The sequence below is a fragment of the Babylonia areolata genome, chromosome 27 (genome assembly GCF_041734735.1).
Source record: "Babylonia areolata isolate BAREFJ2019XMU chromosome 27, ASM4173473v1, whole genome shotgun sequence".
NCBI lineage: Eukaryota > Metazoa > Mollusca > Gastropoda > Neogastropoda > Buccinidae > Babylonia > Babylonia areolata.
The window spans coordinates 20,320,147-20,337,390 of record NC_134902.1 but is presented as its reverse complement, the minus strand read 5'-3'; the positions used below and the strand labels follow the sequence as shown (position 1 = coordinate 20,337,390).

The following is a 17,244-nucleotide window of genomic DNA, read 5'->3' as shown; positions in this document are numbered from 1 at the left end:
TTCCAGACCACCCGCCTCTCGGAGCCGGCGACGGATCCGCTGAGGGCTCCGCTGACCTTTCATTCTGGTGGCCTGTCTTCCGTCCGCCAGCGTCAGCAACACTCCTATGTTCATGTGTTTAATTTTTTTTTTTTTCTCGTGGAAACAAAAGACCATCCTGTGCTTATTGTGATGGTGGTTTGACATCGCACCTACCAGTGCCCTTGTGAAAAAAAAAATGTGACAAGACTAAAGTTGTAGTTCTGCTACCGTTTTTTTTTTTTTTTTTTTTTGTTTTGTTTGTTGTTGTTTGCTTTTTGTTTTTTTTTGGGGGGTGGTTGTTGTTTTTTTGTATGCTCTTAATTTTTTTTTTTTTTACATACATCTATAGACATATACAATCATTAAATGCATTACATAATTTCGTTTACTGTGTGGGCTTGTGTTGTGGCGTCTGTAGTGGGGTATCTTGGGGAGGGTGCACGTCCGCTTTAGCACGCGTGACAAATGGTGGAGATGCGAGGTACTTTTTAGCTAGGTTGTGTTGGGATCCGTCTTAACTGGGTTAGGATTTCGGTTGGGGGGGCAGGTGGTAGGGTGTCTTGTGGTGTTGTATGTGATTGTTTTCAAAATGGTTCATGTTACCTTACAGTGATATGGCTGCACTGGAAAGTTCTTCAGGTAGCTGATGTTGGTCTGTATGCGCAGGGATTCAAAGTGTGCATGTTTTGATGCATTGTAGCACCTGATAATCATTGTTGGTTTTGAGCGCTCTACGGTTAACGCGTCATTGGTCTGAAGGGTTGTCTCTGGTGGTTGAGGGTTCGATTGTTAGTGACAGTAGTTTCGTTGGGTTCGACACTTGAGTCATGCCACCGCGTAAACAGCCTGCGAGGCAAGGTACGCCAGGCACTCCTGTGAGGACTCCAGAGCAGACTGACGAGCTGGCACGCTGGGTCAGAGATGAACTTGATAGACCAAAGGTGAGCGAGGAGGTGAAGGGCGAGATAGCGGAAGAACAATCGGTTTATGAGAAGTATGCTGCAATCGCTAGTAAGTTAGGCTTGACTGGAGAGGCCCTCTCCAGATTCATAACAGATTCTGTGAAGGGAGAGAGGGAGGAGCTTAGACTCAAGTGTAAAGAGGAGGAGGAGTTGAGACTCAGGAAAGAGGAATTACAATTGAAGCGCCAAGAGAAAGATGAGGGAAGGGTGTTTAGAGAGAGGGAGGAACTCAGACTCCAGCGTAAGGACGAAGAGGAACAGGCTTTCAGAAGAGAAGAGCTTAAACTTCGGGGGAGAGAGGTAGAAGACAGCGAGAACAGGAATATTAACTTGGATCCTCTTGGTGATAAGGACGACGTAGACGCTTATCTGTCACACTTTGAGCGAGTGGCTACCCTATGTCACTGGAGAGAGTCGTCGTGGCCTACCAGACTTATCGCGCTGTTGAGGGGCAAGGCTAGGGAGGCAGTGTTGCGACTGGATCTGGCTGATCTTACCAGCTATGCTAAGGTAAAAGCGGCTCTGCTTAGGCATTTCCGTCTGGATGCCGACGCTTACAGGAAGAAATTCCGGGCACTGAGGAAGGATGCTGCTGAAACATTTGAACAGCTTCTCATTAGGATGCGCGCTTGTTTCTCTCTGTGGTGCGTAGCTGCTGGCAAGGATGAAAATAATGTTGAGGAGGTGAAAGATCTGTTCATGCAGGAGCAGCTCTACAATATTGTCTCCAGAGTTGATAATGGAGGTAAGGAAGGTCAGCCCAAAGAACGCTGATGACTTGGCTAAGGAGGCCACTGTGTTGGCCGAGGCCAAGCGAATGGGCCGAGAGGCTAAACATGAGTGGGGCACTCAAGAGCGGCCTGTGCAAAATCGGCACAATGTGCTTTTCGCACCGCCAACAGACACAAAGACCCCGCTCGAGCAAAGCAAGCAGGTCTCACCTCAGGGTAGACAGGGACGGCTTAGATCAGCTATCGTCTGCTTCCATTGCGAAAAGGAAGGCCACATTGCCCGGAACTGTCCACGGTTGCATTATACGGCGGCAGTGTCTTGTCCCGTGCAGGTTCCCCAGGGAGTTACACCGGCTCTGTGTGTCCCCTGTGCACGGAAGCCATACACTCCACGCTGCATTGTCACTATTGAGGGAATGCCTGCAAATGGCCTGCGTGACACAGGAGCAGGCTACACAGTGGTGGCAGAGCGCCTGGTGCCTGCTGATGCCTACACAGGTGATACGATGCCAGTCGTGTTGGCTGAGTCGAGGTGCCGGAATTTGTTGCCAGTGGCTGTTGTAGGCATTGCTTCCCCTTTCATTTGTGGGAGGATTCGGGTTCTGGTTATGAAGCGGCCGGTAGAAGAGGTCCTCATTGGCAACTTGGCTCAGCGGGAGGGCAGTGAGGAGCTAGAACACATACCAGTATACGCCAACCCATTGCTTGTAGGTGCAGTAAAGACCAGGGCGCAGACAAGGAGGGAGGGGTCGGTCCCAGAGGCCCTCTCCATAAAAGAGCAAATGATAGGGACATCCCGTGCTGATCTGATCAGGTTACAAGAGTGTGACCCCTCTTTGGCGGCAGCACGCGAGTTGTGTGATGAGGCCGTCAGCCACCAGACAAAAGGTGGCAAGGTACTACTGGAGGAAGGAGGGTGTCTTGTTGCGGAAGTTCGAAGGCCGTCATGAAGTCATTAACCAGGTGTGCGTCCCTCAGACTCTCAGGAAGGCAGTAGTGTCGCTAGGTCACGATATTCCGATGTCAGGGCATCTCGGGACCAAGAAGACCAAGGATCGGGTGTTTGCTTCCTTTTACTGGCCAGGAATGTGTGCAGACATTGCACGATACTGCCAGTCATGCCCCAAATGCCAACGCACTGTTGACAAGGGAAGAGTGCCTCGAGTGCCTCTGGTTAAGATGCCGCTGATGCAGGAACCGTTCGAGCGTGTGGGTTTAGACATCATCGGCCCCATCAAGCCGGCTTCAGAGTCAGGATGTCGTTACGTCCTCGTCATGGTTGACTTTGCCACCCACTACCCAGAAGCAGTACCCTTACGTACTATCACCGCAGGGGTCGTAGCAGAGGCTGTGTTCAATCTGTGGACACGGACTGGTATTCTGTACTCAGTCCTCACTGACCGGGGAACTCAGTTCACTGGGCAGATCATGCAAGAGGTGTATCGTCTCCTAGCAATTAAAGGACTTCAGACCACACCATATCACGCACAGTGTAATGGTCTTGTGGAAAGGTTCAATGGGACTCTGAAAAAGATGCTGCGGCGTCTGGCGCAGGAAAAAACACTCGAGTGGGATCGCTGGATTCCAGCACTCCTGTTTGCTTATCAAGAGGTACCCCAAGACAGCACAGGATTCTCTCCTTTCGAACTGCTGTACGGGAGAAGGGTGCGAGGTCCTATGCAGGTGTTGCGCGATCTCTGGGTGCACCCAGAACATCAGGAAGTCAAGACAGCTGCCGAGTACGTGGTGGATCTGAGAAACAGGATCGCCGAGTCCTGTGCAATGGCTCAGGAGAACCTGACCAGAGCAGCCACTCGCTACAAGCGTCATTTCGACGCAAAGGCAAAATCACGAACGTTCAAGCGAGGTGACAAAGTTCACATCCTCCGACCGACTAAGGCTAATAAGCTGGAGTTAGCATAGCAAGGACCACATGAGGTGTCAGACCGAGTGGGCGAGGCTGACTACAAGTTGCGTGTGGGTGTCAAAGACAAACTTTTCCACGCAAACTTGCTCAAGCGGTTCATTGAAAGACACGCTGATGAATCCAAGGGTGCATCCATCCAGGCTGTGGTGGTTGAGGAGTCAGAAGGGGAAGGGAGAGACCCGGTTTGGCGTAAAGATCTCCCCGTCATTCCGTTGGAGCCCACGGAAGGTCCCGAGGACGTTGTCATTGGGTGTGCGTCAGACCAGCTGGTGCATAAGTTACGCCTCTTGGTTAAAGAGTTTGGCGATGTACTGACTGATCTGCCAGCGTGGACACAGCTGGAGACCTGCAAGATAAAGCTGTCTTTAGATGTGCCCATCAGATCAAAACCATATCCTCTGCCTTATGCTCAGCGTGACACGGTCCGGGATGAAATAAAGATGATGTTGAACATGGGAGCTATTGAGCCATCCGTGTCACCCTACTCTTCCCCAATTGTATTGGTGAAGAAAAAAGACGGCAAGATCCGTTTCTGTGGCGATTACAGACGTCTCAACAAAATCATAGAATTCGATGCAGAACCCATGCTAGAAATCGAGTACTTGTTCTCCAAGCTGGGTCAGAAACGAATCTTCAGTAAAATCGACTTGTCGAAGGGTTACTGGCAGATACCCGTGGAGGAAGAAGACCGTCCAAAGACGGCATTCTCCACTCCAGAGGGTCATTTTCAGTGGCGAGTCATGCCTTTTGGTCTCTGCACGTCAGGCGCGGTTTTCTCACGAATGATGCTGTTGCATCCGCTGGGGTCTGATGATATCGATAATTTCATCGACGATATCCTCATCGCCACTGTCACAAATGAGGAACATGTCACTGTGATTTGTGCAGTGCTGGAGCGTCTACGGGAGTGTTCCCTGACTGCTCGCCCGACTAAGTGTGAGTTGGGGAGCTCTGAAATTTCCTATTTGGGTCACCGCATAGGGAGAGGCAGGATATGGCCCGAGGAGGATAAGATGGCAAAGATTAGAGAGGCGCCGTGCCCCACCACAAAGAAAGAGGTGCGAAGTTTTTTGGGGTTGGTGGGTTACTACCGCCGCTTCATCCCTCATTTCTCTGAAATCGCATTACCTTTGACTGACCTGACAAAGGGCGATCGTCCAAGGAAGGTGGAGTGGAATGAGACTTGTGAGCAAGCATTCACTAACCTGAAAGACCGTCTCTGTACGCCACCCGTCTGCAGATTACCCGTTCCAGGGAACCTTTTGTGCTCCGTACCGATGCATCAGGAACGGGCTTGGGAGCAGTCCTGTTCCAACAGAGTGATGGGGAGCTGCATCCTGTGGCGTGCGCCAGTCGGAAGCTGACGGCTGCAGAGAAAAACTACCCCACGATAGAGGAGTGTCTGGCACTGGTGTGGGGAGTTTCAAAGTTTGAGTTCTACCTGTATGGGACAGATTTTGTTGTACAAATAGACCATTCCCCTTTACAGTATATGGAAAGGACAAAGTCAGCGAGCGGGCGTATTACCCGATGGGCACTTCAGCTGCAGCCGTTCAGGTTTGTCGTCCAGGCCATTCCTGGAAGAGACAATGTGGCTGCTGATTATGTCGCCTTGGCTGCAAGTCAGAGCCATGCTGAATGTGGCCCCAACATGTATATAGGTAGCTGCTGTACATTATTAGTCCGTGACTTATTTGTTTTTTGTTTTTGATTTAAACCAGGGGTTTAATCTTGGGAGGGGGGGGGGGGGGGGGGTATTGTCACGGACGACATAATGGTTCCGCTGTTTTTTTCTTTTTTACGTTTATGGAGGGCCGGTGGGTCGCTGGATTATTTTTAGAGGCGGGTGTGTTTCTTATGCACGTGCACGTTTTCCATCGTGTGTGTTCCCCTTGCGTTCGAGCGTAGTGAGATCGTGTTGTTGTGTCATGTTTTCTATGGTTTGTAAGTGTCTCGTGCAATTGAACGGGGAAAAAAATATATAGGAAGCTGAGTGAACAGAGTGAGCGGAGTTCTAGTGTTTCAAATGCTCCTCGCCGGTTTGTCCCTAGCTTCACTCGAAGGGAGTCAGTCCTTGGAGAAGGACAGTGGTAAAACCAGCGCTTAGCGGCTGATGTTCGTTCTTTTTCCTCTGTAAACGACTTTGTGTCCGCCAGTGGAACTGTTCATCTGTGTTTCGATGTTAACACCCGTTGTTCGTTTACGGAACACTGTGCGGTGGCCAGTGGGTGACTTTTGTTCTTGTCCTGTCAGCGTTTCTCCAGTTGCCTGGCGCGTGTCTTGAGGTGTTGTGCCTCCGTTCGAATCGTGGGGAAACGTCACGTTGCTCTAGGTAGGAGCTTGTGTTCCAGTCTTGTTTATGTATTTTTTCTCCGTCGTGGTTCATTGTTAACGTTTGTATTTTCTGTCTCCTGTTTGTTGTGACCCTTCTCTTGTCATTGTTTATTATTGTGAAAGTTATGAGCCTGTGAAGGGGAGAGGAGTTGTCACATGCTGCTAAAAAGTTATATTGGAAATGTAAGGAATAAATATTGAAATTTAAGAATTGGGGAGCTATATTTTTGACATGTCTGCCAAGTGGGAGTTTTTCCAATGGAAGGGGGTAATTTTAGATATCTTGCTTTTTACATGCTCAAGACAATTTTATTGGAGATTTTTAAGGTTTAAGGAGCTCGTCCAACTAGAGGCCACGAGTTAACATCGGAAGTAAATTTATGCTTGTAGAAAACAGTACTGTTGTATATGGTAAATGATTTTGTTTTAAGACATGTGAAATACTGGAAGAAAGGGAGATAATTATTAGTCTGTTTTTACGGCGGCGAGGCGTGCGGAAAAAGATGCCGGCAACCGTTGTTAATGTCATTCACTTAAAAAAAAAAATAAAATAAAATAAAAAATATAACGTATGTTTTCCAAAATATTTGAAAAAATTGGTATCTTTCGAAATAATTATTCATCAATGGTTTTGGGCTGCCAGTGCGTCTTCCTGTGCGCTCCTCGCTGGGTGCTGCCAGTTTTGTAGATGTTTTAGTTGAAACATGGTGGTTCCAGACCACCCGCCTCTCGGAGCCGGCGACGGATCCGCTGACGTTCCATACTGGTGACCTGTCTTCCGTCCGCCAGCGTCAGCAACACTCCTATGTTCATGTGTTTAATCTTTTTTTTTTTTTTTTTTTTTCTCGTGGAAACAAAAGACCATCCTGTGCTTATTGTGATGGTGGTTTGACATCGCACCTACCAGTGCCCTTACGAAAAAAATGTGACAAGACTAAAATTTTTTGGGGGGTGGTGGTGGTTTTTGTTTTTTTGTATGCTCTTGATAATTTTTTTTTTAAATTTATACATCTATAGACATATACAATCATTAAATGCATTACATAATTTCGTTAACTGTGTGGGCTTGTGTTGTGGCGTCTGTAGTGGGGTATATTGGGGAGGGTGCACGTCCGCTTTAGCACGCGTGACAATTACTCCTCCCAGGCTATAGAGATAGGACGAAGTGCTTTTCATGGAGAGCAGATGGCACTTCTGGGCGTTGAAATGCATGCCTCACTTCTTTGCCCATTCTTATAGGTTTCTGAGATCTGCTTGCAGGGTCCTGGAAACTGGATTTCCCAGTTCAGCAAGCAGTCATTAGCGAAGAGCCGTACTCATTCCGTCTTGAGGGAAAAAAATGTAGATATTGCCAGCTGTTTTTATTTAATTTTTATTCATCAAAGGCAGACAGGAGCTGTCTAGACTGACGGACAGCACCAGACAGGAGACACTAGGACTGAAAGAGTTAACACTCTCAAGAAACATGTCTGAGATTTTTTTTTTCCAGTGACCTCCATTGTTCTCTAACACGACACCCCAGATGACTTTTTTGTTTCTCATTCAACATAAATCTTCGAGGGGTGGGGATAGTATTCAATTGATTAACAGGCTTGCGAAAGGTTGCAATGAAATTCTGTCACTGATATTACACACACATATACATTTTTCCCCACAACCTGGACACACATCGTTCACAATCTAATATGATTCTCTCTCTCTCACGCAAATACAAGCACAGAGCAGACCACAGTGTAACGTTTTTCCCTTTATTCCATAATGTACAGTGCTGAAAACGGCTGACTTGTCACATGAAAAAATATATAATTATGACACCTCACACCAAACAACGACAATGATGATCTATATACACATGTTCTGCTTTTCTGATGGTCATAGTCGAACACGACTATCATACACATACATATGATATAGGACACATCCATCCGATCTTCCACTGAACTGGTTACCTTTTACACACACACACACACACAAGCGAAAGGCTGAGACTTCATTTCACCAATGTCCTTCGTACTTTTGGAATAAGACCTGAAACCTGCCGAGGAGGATTTCTCCATTGGGGCAACAACTGGCAGAGAGCATGGCGTGTCACCCTAGGAGAATGGGGGCGGTCACAGGACCAGCTTCGCTCACACCCTCAACATCTACAACACACTGCTGCCATACCTTGACCAATCCACACACAAACAGCTTGGTAAACTGCAGAATATATTATTTTCATGAAAACACAGCCAAATGTAAGAGGAAGGTGGAAAAAAAATTACAAATGTGAAAAAAAATAATAAAAGGCTTTCTGAATGCAAGTTCTTTTTCCAAATTGTTTTGAGACTGCATAGCAATAAGACAAAAATTAATGGCTTAACAGAAACAGGAAAAGAAATCCACTCTCAAATATACATAAACATTTTTCTTAATGTATATGGCAACGGGTCTCTGTTCTGATCTCAGATAGATGGGCAAAACAATGTTCTTGATAAGATAAAGTGATAAAATCCTACTTGAAACAATACACATTAAATCTCATACCTGAAATGTGGAAGACGATATCTTTAAGTCCACACACACTTGGCTTTTTGTAATGAAAAGCAAATTCTAACAAGTTAAACTACAATAATTAAAAAAAACAAAAAAAAAACCAACAACAAAAAACCCCTTATGTAGCCTCTGGTTTCAATCAGCAATTTTCAATTCTCTACTAAAAAAAAACAACAAACAAAAATCACAATTAACAATCATATCAAACCAAATCTTTTTTTTCCATGTATAAATGTAATCATTTCCCAAATAGTTTTTGAAACATACCTCAAGTCAGGAGAATCAGGTCATCGTGCATAGTGAAAACAACATAATACAACTAATTATTATTTGGAACAAGAAACACCTGACCATTAACACCTCAAGTGCATTCAGTGATGATGGCTCACTTGGTGACTGACACAAAACAGGCCACATTTAAACATTTCAGTGCACAGGCAGTGTGTTCCCCCTTATCAAACTTTGGCTGATGTGTCCCTCTATGCAGAGTATTGTACACATATATATCCTGAACACGAACACAAAAGTGTTTGGATTCAGCACGCATCTCTTCCTTTATAAAACAATTTCACACACATATATATATATATATATATGGGTGGGGAGGGGATAAAAATATAATCATTATTTCACCAACATCAGGAGAAATACCATATTCATTTAATCAAATAAGCTCAGAGGGCAATTACTTCCAGCCCAGAACAGGGTCATGGAGTTTTATCATTCTCCTCTCCTTCACTGCTTCAGTCAGTATCTTTTTGCATTTGACAGATTGACAACAAAAAAACCCCAAAACACACACAAGAAAACAATTTCAAAACAACCCCCAGACTGTATTAAGCAAAGAAACACTATCAGATCTGAAAAAATAAAAGAAAAAAAAAAGACCACATTAACATCACTGTTTTGAGAGAAAGAGAACCGAGGTTGAAAAACTAGGCCACTGGTATAATACAAAAACTGCTGTGAGGACTGCAAGACGAGACCTGGACGCACAAGGACACACACCATCCCAGCCCTCGTTCACACACACACACACACCGTAGTACAGACCAGCACAGCCACAACTCGACCAGTGCCTGTGCAGTACAACATGCCACCCTCCCCGTCATTTGATCCTATGCCACGACAACCAAGAACCAGGGGCTATGTACAGAAAAAGATGAAGATGGTGGTATGATGTTAAGCATCAATCAAACGCACGCTGATCAGCAACTATGTAAATATACATCCTATATACATGGTGGTAAAGCCACCAGTCTTCAGAGACCCAGCAGGCATCGCATCCACACCAACACACACACCACAACACAGCAGTCTGCTGATTTTCTACCACTAACTCCACAAGCCACTACAGAAATTTGAAAGACCTGGGAATATTGAATTTGGTTTGTGGGTTACCATTGTCAATGATAGTGTTATATCCAGGCAATGGCCCGTTTAAAAATACAGGACATTTCTATCTTTTGCTGCTTGTTTGTTTATGAGAGTTTCCAGTCCGGCCAAAGGGCCTAGTCAGCACATATAATTGTATCTGAAGTGGAATTACTGAGAGGTCTTTTATGCCACAGAGCTGGTAATCTTTGGATTCTTCCACTGCAGTTAAGTATCACCTCCTTTGCTTATGCCCTTTCGAATCTTTTGTCTTCAGTGTGCAATCTAGGCTTTTTAGTCTGTAAATGAAAAGCACAACTACTGTGTTGTGGGGGGAACATGAGGGTAGTTATCGTTCTTCATTTTACCTTTTTTCCCCTCATGCAAAACCACTCATCTCTTCCTCTGATGCAAACTCACACGCATGTCATGTAAAATCACAATAAATGACCAAACGAGGGGAAAAGGAAACCACACTGCATTGCTAAGAGCCAATAACTTCAAATACATATCCCTTTCCTGAAGTATAGGAGAAAAGGCAGTATCTTTTAAGACATAACAAAATTGAAACAAAAAGTAACATTGTACATATCAGTAATAAGCCTTATGTACTTGTACTATACGTTAATAAGTTCTACCAACCCAGTGTAAAATGAGCAACCAGCTCTTTCTGACTCCAGGTCTGGTTACTAATGATTTTAACTGCTAATTATTCTTCCTGTTGCTGCGGCAAATCCCCACTAAGTGAACTGGATAACTAAACATACAGGTTACGACATCAAAGCTGCCAAGCGGAAATTTTGGCACCCATATTTCCTGAAGTTCAGGCAACGGCCAGCCCACCTACTGCAAAATACAGCATCACATTTGTCAGCAGTTAGGCTGCAGAGACCTTATTGTCTCACAAGGGCCATTTAAGGGGCAGTCAAAATGCAGTTATCACTGTGTACAACTTCACAAAGCACTGGACAGCAGTCAGACCATCTATCCCTGCAATGCACAATGAAGCAACACTTTCCCCCTTTATCAAGTGATCACACCAAAGCAATGCTGCCCACTGTGTGCGTTAGGCAGTGGTGGTGATTTCACACTGTTACATTTTTGTGCGTTAGTGGTGACTATTCAGTACTTATCTGCCCGGAGGTTCATGTTCCACCTAACGCCCAGCTGAGGACCTGGCTACAGACAACCATCTACGATGCAAGGTTTGAGATCAGCATTCAACAACCTCTGGGTCCGACAATGTACATGTCATTACAAGTTCATTCAGGTCGAGAAAGCAATGTACACATATGCATTTCAACCTTTGTTAGTAATGCTAGAGAGAGAGGGAGGAGAAAGAATCATCAAAGGGGGAGAGGAGAGAGAATAAAATCAGAACAGGCTGGACCACATAGAGTAACCAAAAACATGAAAAAAAAAACCCATTACTGCAAAAAATCCAAGACTTGCAATCAAATCACACTCCCCGGGTTGGCAAGATGCCCAAACACTCACTTCAAAATTTGAAGAAAAATTACAAACAATAGTAAACAATTTAAAATGCAACTCCACCAACAGAAAATACCTGTCAACAACAATAAAATCCTTTCAAGCAAATAACACATGCAGTACAGACTATAAAATGTTAAACGTATACTGCAGAGAAGTTTATACAGATAGCTTGTCCTCCAAGTTGTATATTATATCTCATTCTCAGTAAAGCAACGATAATCTCAATAATAAAACACACGCACTGATGATGATGATGATGATGATGATGATGATGATGATGATCTGAGTTTCAAAGAAATAAAAAATGTTGTTCAACACCCAAGCTATAATACAAAACAAGAAATCAACGCCAATGAAATGGAACAATTCTTAAACAAGGGGTAAGGGAAGTAAAATCCAAACAATTCTCCTTCACATGGAAGCAGCTGCTGTGATGATTGTAAAAAGGCCAAACGGGTGTTAAGAAAAAAAAAAAAAGTTCCAATGAGACAAGGGAGGAAGGGGGAGAGGAGGCTGCTGACCAAAAACGGACAAGGTGGGTGGGGGTAATGGGGCGACGCACACGACAAGAATTGAATAGAAGTAACCGGAATGAACTGCCAACCACTCAGTACAAAATTGGTGAAAAGAGAGAGGGTAGGAAAAAAAAAAGTAGTAATTACAGACAAAAACAAGACATTGTTCATCTTGTTGCATTCCACCCAATACACATTTTCCTCTACGGTTCAAACACTGTTGTACAGATTGTGTGTGCGGTGCCTGCTGTACCAATGTCCAAATCAAACACACTGCGGGGGCCGTGGTGAAACCCTTGTTCGTTGTCAGCTCCTGTTGCCTCTAGGCCCAAAAAAGATGTCAACGCAGACACTCCCCTCCTCCCCCCCCACCCATTGCCCAGTTATCTGTTGTATCTAATACCCCCCAAACCCACCCCAAAAACCCACCCTTTCCCTGCCCAAAAGATTGCATAGATTTTTTCAAATATTGTGCAAAAATCATCTGTCGTGGGGGGAAAAAAAAAAAAAAGGTTGAAATAAAATATTTTCTCATGGTGATTATTCTAACATGCCTAAAAAACTACTACAATAAATACAGAACAGAACATTGTTGTCCCATTCACATTCAAAACATTTCAAAAAATAAAATAATAATCATAAGAGAGAGAGAGAGAAAAGAGTACAGCATAAAAAAAAAAAAAGACTTCCATCAGTTGCAAGTCAAGTCATTTGTGGGGCCAGCATTGCGATATGTGTTAACACCATTTTTTCATGCAGTAGGAGTGAGGAAAGAGACAGCTGATCATCAATCATCGTCGTGAACAAATCCACCCACGTTTAACACATAACACACACACACAAACACTCACTGACAAAAACAACCGCAGCACTGGATTTAGCACAGGCTAGTACACTGTCAGACTCACTTCTATCATCATGCAAAGGCAGCAAGTACTGCACCATCTATAGCTATGCCATCTGGCCCTAGCCAACAACCACCAACACTAGCCACAGTGCAGAAAATAATATCAATAATGACAATAACAATGAATCAATTTTTACACAGCACGCAATCTTGTGTAATGCAGCTCAATGTGCTTTACACAGAAGACCTGGCAAAAAAAGAAAAAAGAAAAAAAGAAACACCTATGACAACCATGACCAGTGCTGTGTCGCTATCAGATCTCCCTAGAAGCACGATCATGACTCGGAAATTTGGCCAAAGACCTATTGAACAAATAATTCTTCAGTTCAGACAGACAAGACCTCTCATTTTCCCTTGCCTCCTCCTACTTTTTCATCAACTATCAACAGTATCATGAGCATGGTTGTTACACATGACTGCTTAAACAAAAAAAACAACAAAAAAAAAAAAAAAAAAAGACATTCATATAGCAGACCACCTTCCTTTCTTTGTTTACCTTCCTCACCCCCACCCCTTCCACCAGTCAAACAACAGCTTACCAACCATACAGAGTACAGGTCACAATAAAATAAAATTAAAAAAAAAACATGAAAAAAGAAACCAACTTGACAGAAAGAAAACAAAGACTTTTTCAAAAAAAAGTAAAGCACCTACACACACACACACATAACACAGCAACCCATTTACACAAGATCAAAACCCAGCCATCAGACCAACCCTACACACAAAACGGCAAACCGCACTGACACAAACGAATGTGGGCAGAAAGGAAACACAAGATCATCTACAATATATATATATATATATAATTATCAGGGGGAAAAAAAATACTACAGCACAATGAACTGCCAAGAACACTAAAAACAAAACAAAAACAAACAAAAAAAACAAAATGCATTGGCTTGGAACCATAAGTAAGTATGCAAAAATGACATGCAGTTGCGGGGTTGGGAAAGGGTCCACTTGCATTTAAACCAAAGTAAAACTTGCACAATTTTTAAAAAAAGAAAAGAGGAAGAAAAAAAAAAAGGGGATCAGCGGTTGAAGGCCTAAAGAGGCAGCATGGGGAAAAGAAGGTTCAAGCCTCTCTGGGCCACCAGCCGGCTGTGGAATGGTGTCCGACCCAAGGACACAGCACGCCGTCAGCACACATCAATTACATGTCTCCTTCATTCATTTACTCAATCATTAATTCTTAATTAATTAAGTCAGTCAATGGTTTCCTGAGTTGATTGGGATTGGAATCACAGTGAAGCATCAGTACGTACTACGTCTTCTTCCTTTTTCGTCAGCATTCATAAATTATTATAACATCAGCAACAGCACGGCTTAACCCTTTCTCCTCTAAAAAAAAAGGGCATAGGATTTTGGTAGGGAGGGGGGATGAGGGGGGTACAAAGGGAAAACATCCTGCCAGTTGTTGTTTTTGTTTTTTGGGGTTTTTTTTTAATGATCTGTTGAGTTTGTTTTATTTTTTACACAGTTTGGTCTACAGTTTTTAATCAATATAATTCATCTATACATTCAGTGTATCATTTTCTTCTTCTTCTTCTTTCATACCAAGTTAGTATGTCTGGGATGGAGAGCAAAAAAAAAAAAAAAAAAGATTTAACATGAGTTACAGATTTTATTCTTTTGTCGATTATTTCTGATTACATATATTTGTCTCCGGTGTGTCCTTGTTTATACCACATTTCTTTGCTAAACAACAAAGCTAGTCAATATACCAATGAAAAAAACCCACAAAAGCAACTTGAAATGATCACTTGTTAAACAATTTAAAACATTCTGTGAATAAACCAATAGTACCCCCCCCCCCCCCCCCCCCCAAAAAAAAGAAAGAAAAAAGAAAAAGAAAAGAAAGAAAGAAAAAAAAAGAAATGCTCCAAAAGGGGAATAAATTTACTGTCTTTGGAGTATTCAATGCAAATTTCCTGAATGTTGTCATGCGGTATCGACTGAACCACCTTCCAAAGTGCCCAACAAAGGCACAAAAACATCACTGCACGACTGTGAAACAGCAAGACGCTCAATGTCTGATCAAAGATGGCAGATCCCATTCTCCTTTACCGCACATACAGTGGTTCAGATATTTTTCATCTTTCATCCATTATACTTGCTAACCACTGGTGTGTTTGTGAAATATTTGTATGTCATGATCATTTACTGATATGCTTTCCACTAGTCTTAGAATGCATTGTACTGTTTCAGAATGATTCAGAAGATATGTACGCTTTCAAATCCGATTCTGATATTCAACCTTTTCAAATCATGTTGCATGCACCTTTCACCAGAAAGCATCTATTTCAATGTTAGCTTTTCTGGATTGGTTTCCGATCCTAATGTGTTTTCCATACTGCTTCAGATATGTTTTTCAATATTCGCCATAGGGTGAAAGAAAGGGCGACAGCAATAGCAGTATACAGCACAACACGCTGTTGTTATTGTTTTTTGTCTCTCTATCAGTTAGTGTTAAAAGCTATAATGACATGAGACAGCATATTACATGATATCAGTGCATCTCTCTCCCTCTCTCACTGCAATGGTCACACTAACACCAGACATTGTGTTATACTGCTTAGTTAAACCACAAGTATCTGCAGGCATAGTTCTTTGCAAAACAGAGCTGTATTCTGAATGGTCATAAAATGACTACCAGTCTAGTGTGAACACAAAATTTACAAAGCCGACCATTGTTTAAAGCAGCACAGATTTCTTAATATATGTATGATGAAATAATAAGCAGTGTGGGTTCAAGTCATGATGTAAACTAGTATTGCTCAACAATATATAATAAACCTGTCTTAAGAAGATACCCAACAGGAGTTCAAATTGTAGAAACAAGGAATTCCCTATCTTTTTTTTCTCCCCCCCCCCCCCCCCCCCTTCTCTTTTCCTCAGCAGATTAGAGGGGTCATGTTGCTCAAAAATTCATTAAAGACTGACAGTACAAACAGCTCTATACACATATACACCAGTTCTCCAGTACTCATGGCATTATGAAGCACAAAAAAAAAATCTTATGGGCATATTCAATACATTCCGGTAAGTTGGAAAAAGGGGTGTGCAACATATTCTTTTTAATGTTAAAAAAAAAAAAAAAAAAACACAAACAAAAAAAACACGCACGCAGCATGTCCCTGTTTCTCAATGTGCGTTTTGAAAGACACATCCGCATAAATACACGCACACAAAAGCGCGCTCATGCACGAATCTACACGCACGCCAACACGCAAACTCCCTGTAGCCAGAGTGCAGGCCAAGCAGATCAGTTTCACCTCACGCCCATTCATTCCTCATCAACAAGGCACAGTTTCTTGGGAGCATCTCCCCCTCCCTCCCTCCTCTTTCATGTTCCAGACGTTCTACTGCGCTGCCCCACTCCTCACTTGCTTCCCACTCCCCTCCGCTCAGGCATCAGCCACATGTATGTATTGCAGACGTCTGTCTCATCAACTACACTTCACTACCACACGCGTGTTATTCGCATAACACTTCCCCCTCCTCTCACTCGCTTCTGTCCTCCAAAACACTATTTCCCACACAGACGCTGACAAACATTTCTGTTGTCGTGGCAATTCCCATATGGACACCTGACACACACAAAACCAAACACTGCGCACTGACACAGTCACGCTGCTCCTGATCCAGACAGCTGGTCACTGTGAGGAGAAAACTGTACATCTTTGAGGTGCTGCTGTGAACAACTTGTACACCATCACCGGTCAGGTTAGGAGGGTAATCACTTCACACTCCTAACACCAGACCTGTCGAGCCAGTGAGAGCGCAGGTCTGGTATATCTGTGTAACACCACAGACAAATGCCACAAGACAACCGACTACACAGCACAAACAATACCAAAGACAAAGGGTGTCAGACACAGATAATTAAAGTATCCCTACGGCTTGGTAAAAAGTACAGCATTTATAAAGCCCCACTCAAAACGTCAGCAGAGTGCAGTGTGATCACTCACACTCAGGATTAAAAAAACACACACACAAAAATACCTGCCTCTATCCACACAACACCAACATAACGGGCTTGTCCTGCTGCTGTCTTGTTACAAATCCTCCATTTGAAAACTACCACCGCACTCACTGTTGCAGAGCAAACAGCTTTCTCTTTATTTCTTAGCGGACTTCTCAGCTAACAATTATTGAAGTACTCTCTGTGGAAACTTCCGTCATACGCAAGCTAGTAAAGAAGCTAAGCACACATCAATACACAGCACTACCTAAAAGACTGTTTGTCAAGGAAAAAGGCACTTAAGATACACTACAGTGAGTGTGCGTGTATTTGTGTGCATAAATGCCTTCATCGCACTTGACAGCAAAGGACAGGAGGGCGTGGAACAGACAGCAATCAAAGTGGGGGAGCGAGATAAGGATGGATGATCTGCAATGGCCCACAGTCCTCCACCAATTCCCACTGGCACACTGGTGC

At 43.5% G+C, this 17,244-nt stretch overlaps 1 protein-coding gene across 1 annotated transcript; it reads left to right on the top strand.

The window, feature by feature from the left end:
• Window positions 1–2,734: 2,734 nt before the first annotated feature.
• Window positions 2,735–16,503, top strand: LOC143301028 (uncharacterized). The gene is made up of 6 exons (XM_076615029.1): window positions 2,735–3,556; window positions 3,734–4,699; window positions 4,882–5,052; window positions 8,073–8,169; window positions 11,011–11,128; window positions 16,452–16,503. Exons 1-6 carry the CDS (start codon window positions 2,735–2,737, stop codon window positions 16,501–16,503), a joined length of 2,226 nt encoding a protein of 741 aa, XP_076471144.1.
• The last annotated feature ends 741 nt before the right edge of the window (window positions 16,504–17,244 follow it).

Excerpts from the sequence above, each read along its gene's own strand:
- LOC143301028 (XM_076615029.1), top strand. The coding sequence starts at position 2,735 with ATGTCAGGGCATCTCGGGACCAAGAAGACCAAGGATCGGGTGTTTGCT. Across the intron at positions 8,170-11,010 it reads ATCCACACACAAACAGCTTG|TACTTATCTGCCCGGAGGTT; the intron begins GTAAACTGCAGA and ends GTGACTATTCAG. Across the intron at positions 11,129-16,451 it reads CAACCTCTGGGTCCGACAAT|ACAGCTGGTCACTGTGAGGA; the intron begins GTACATGTCATT and ends CTCCTGATCCAG.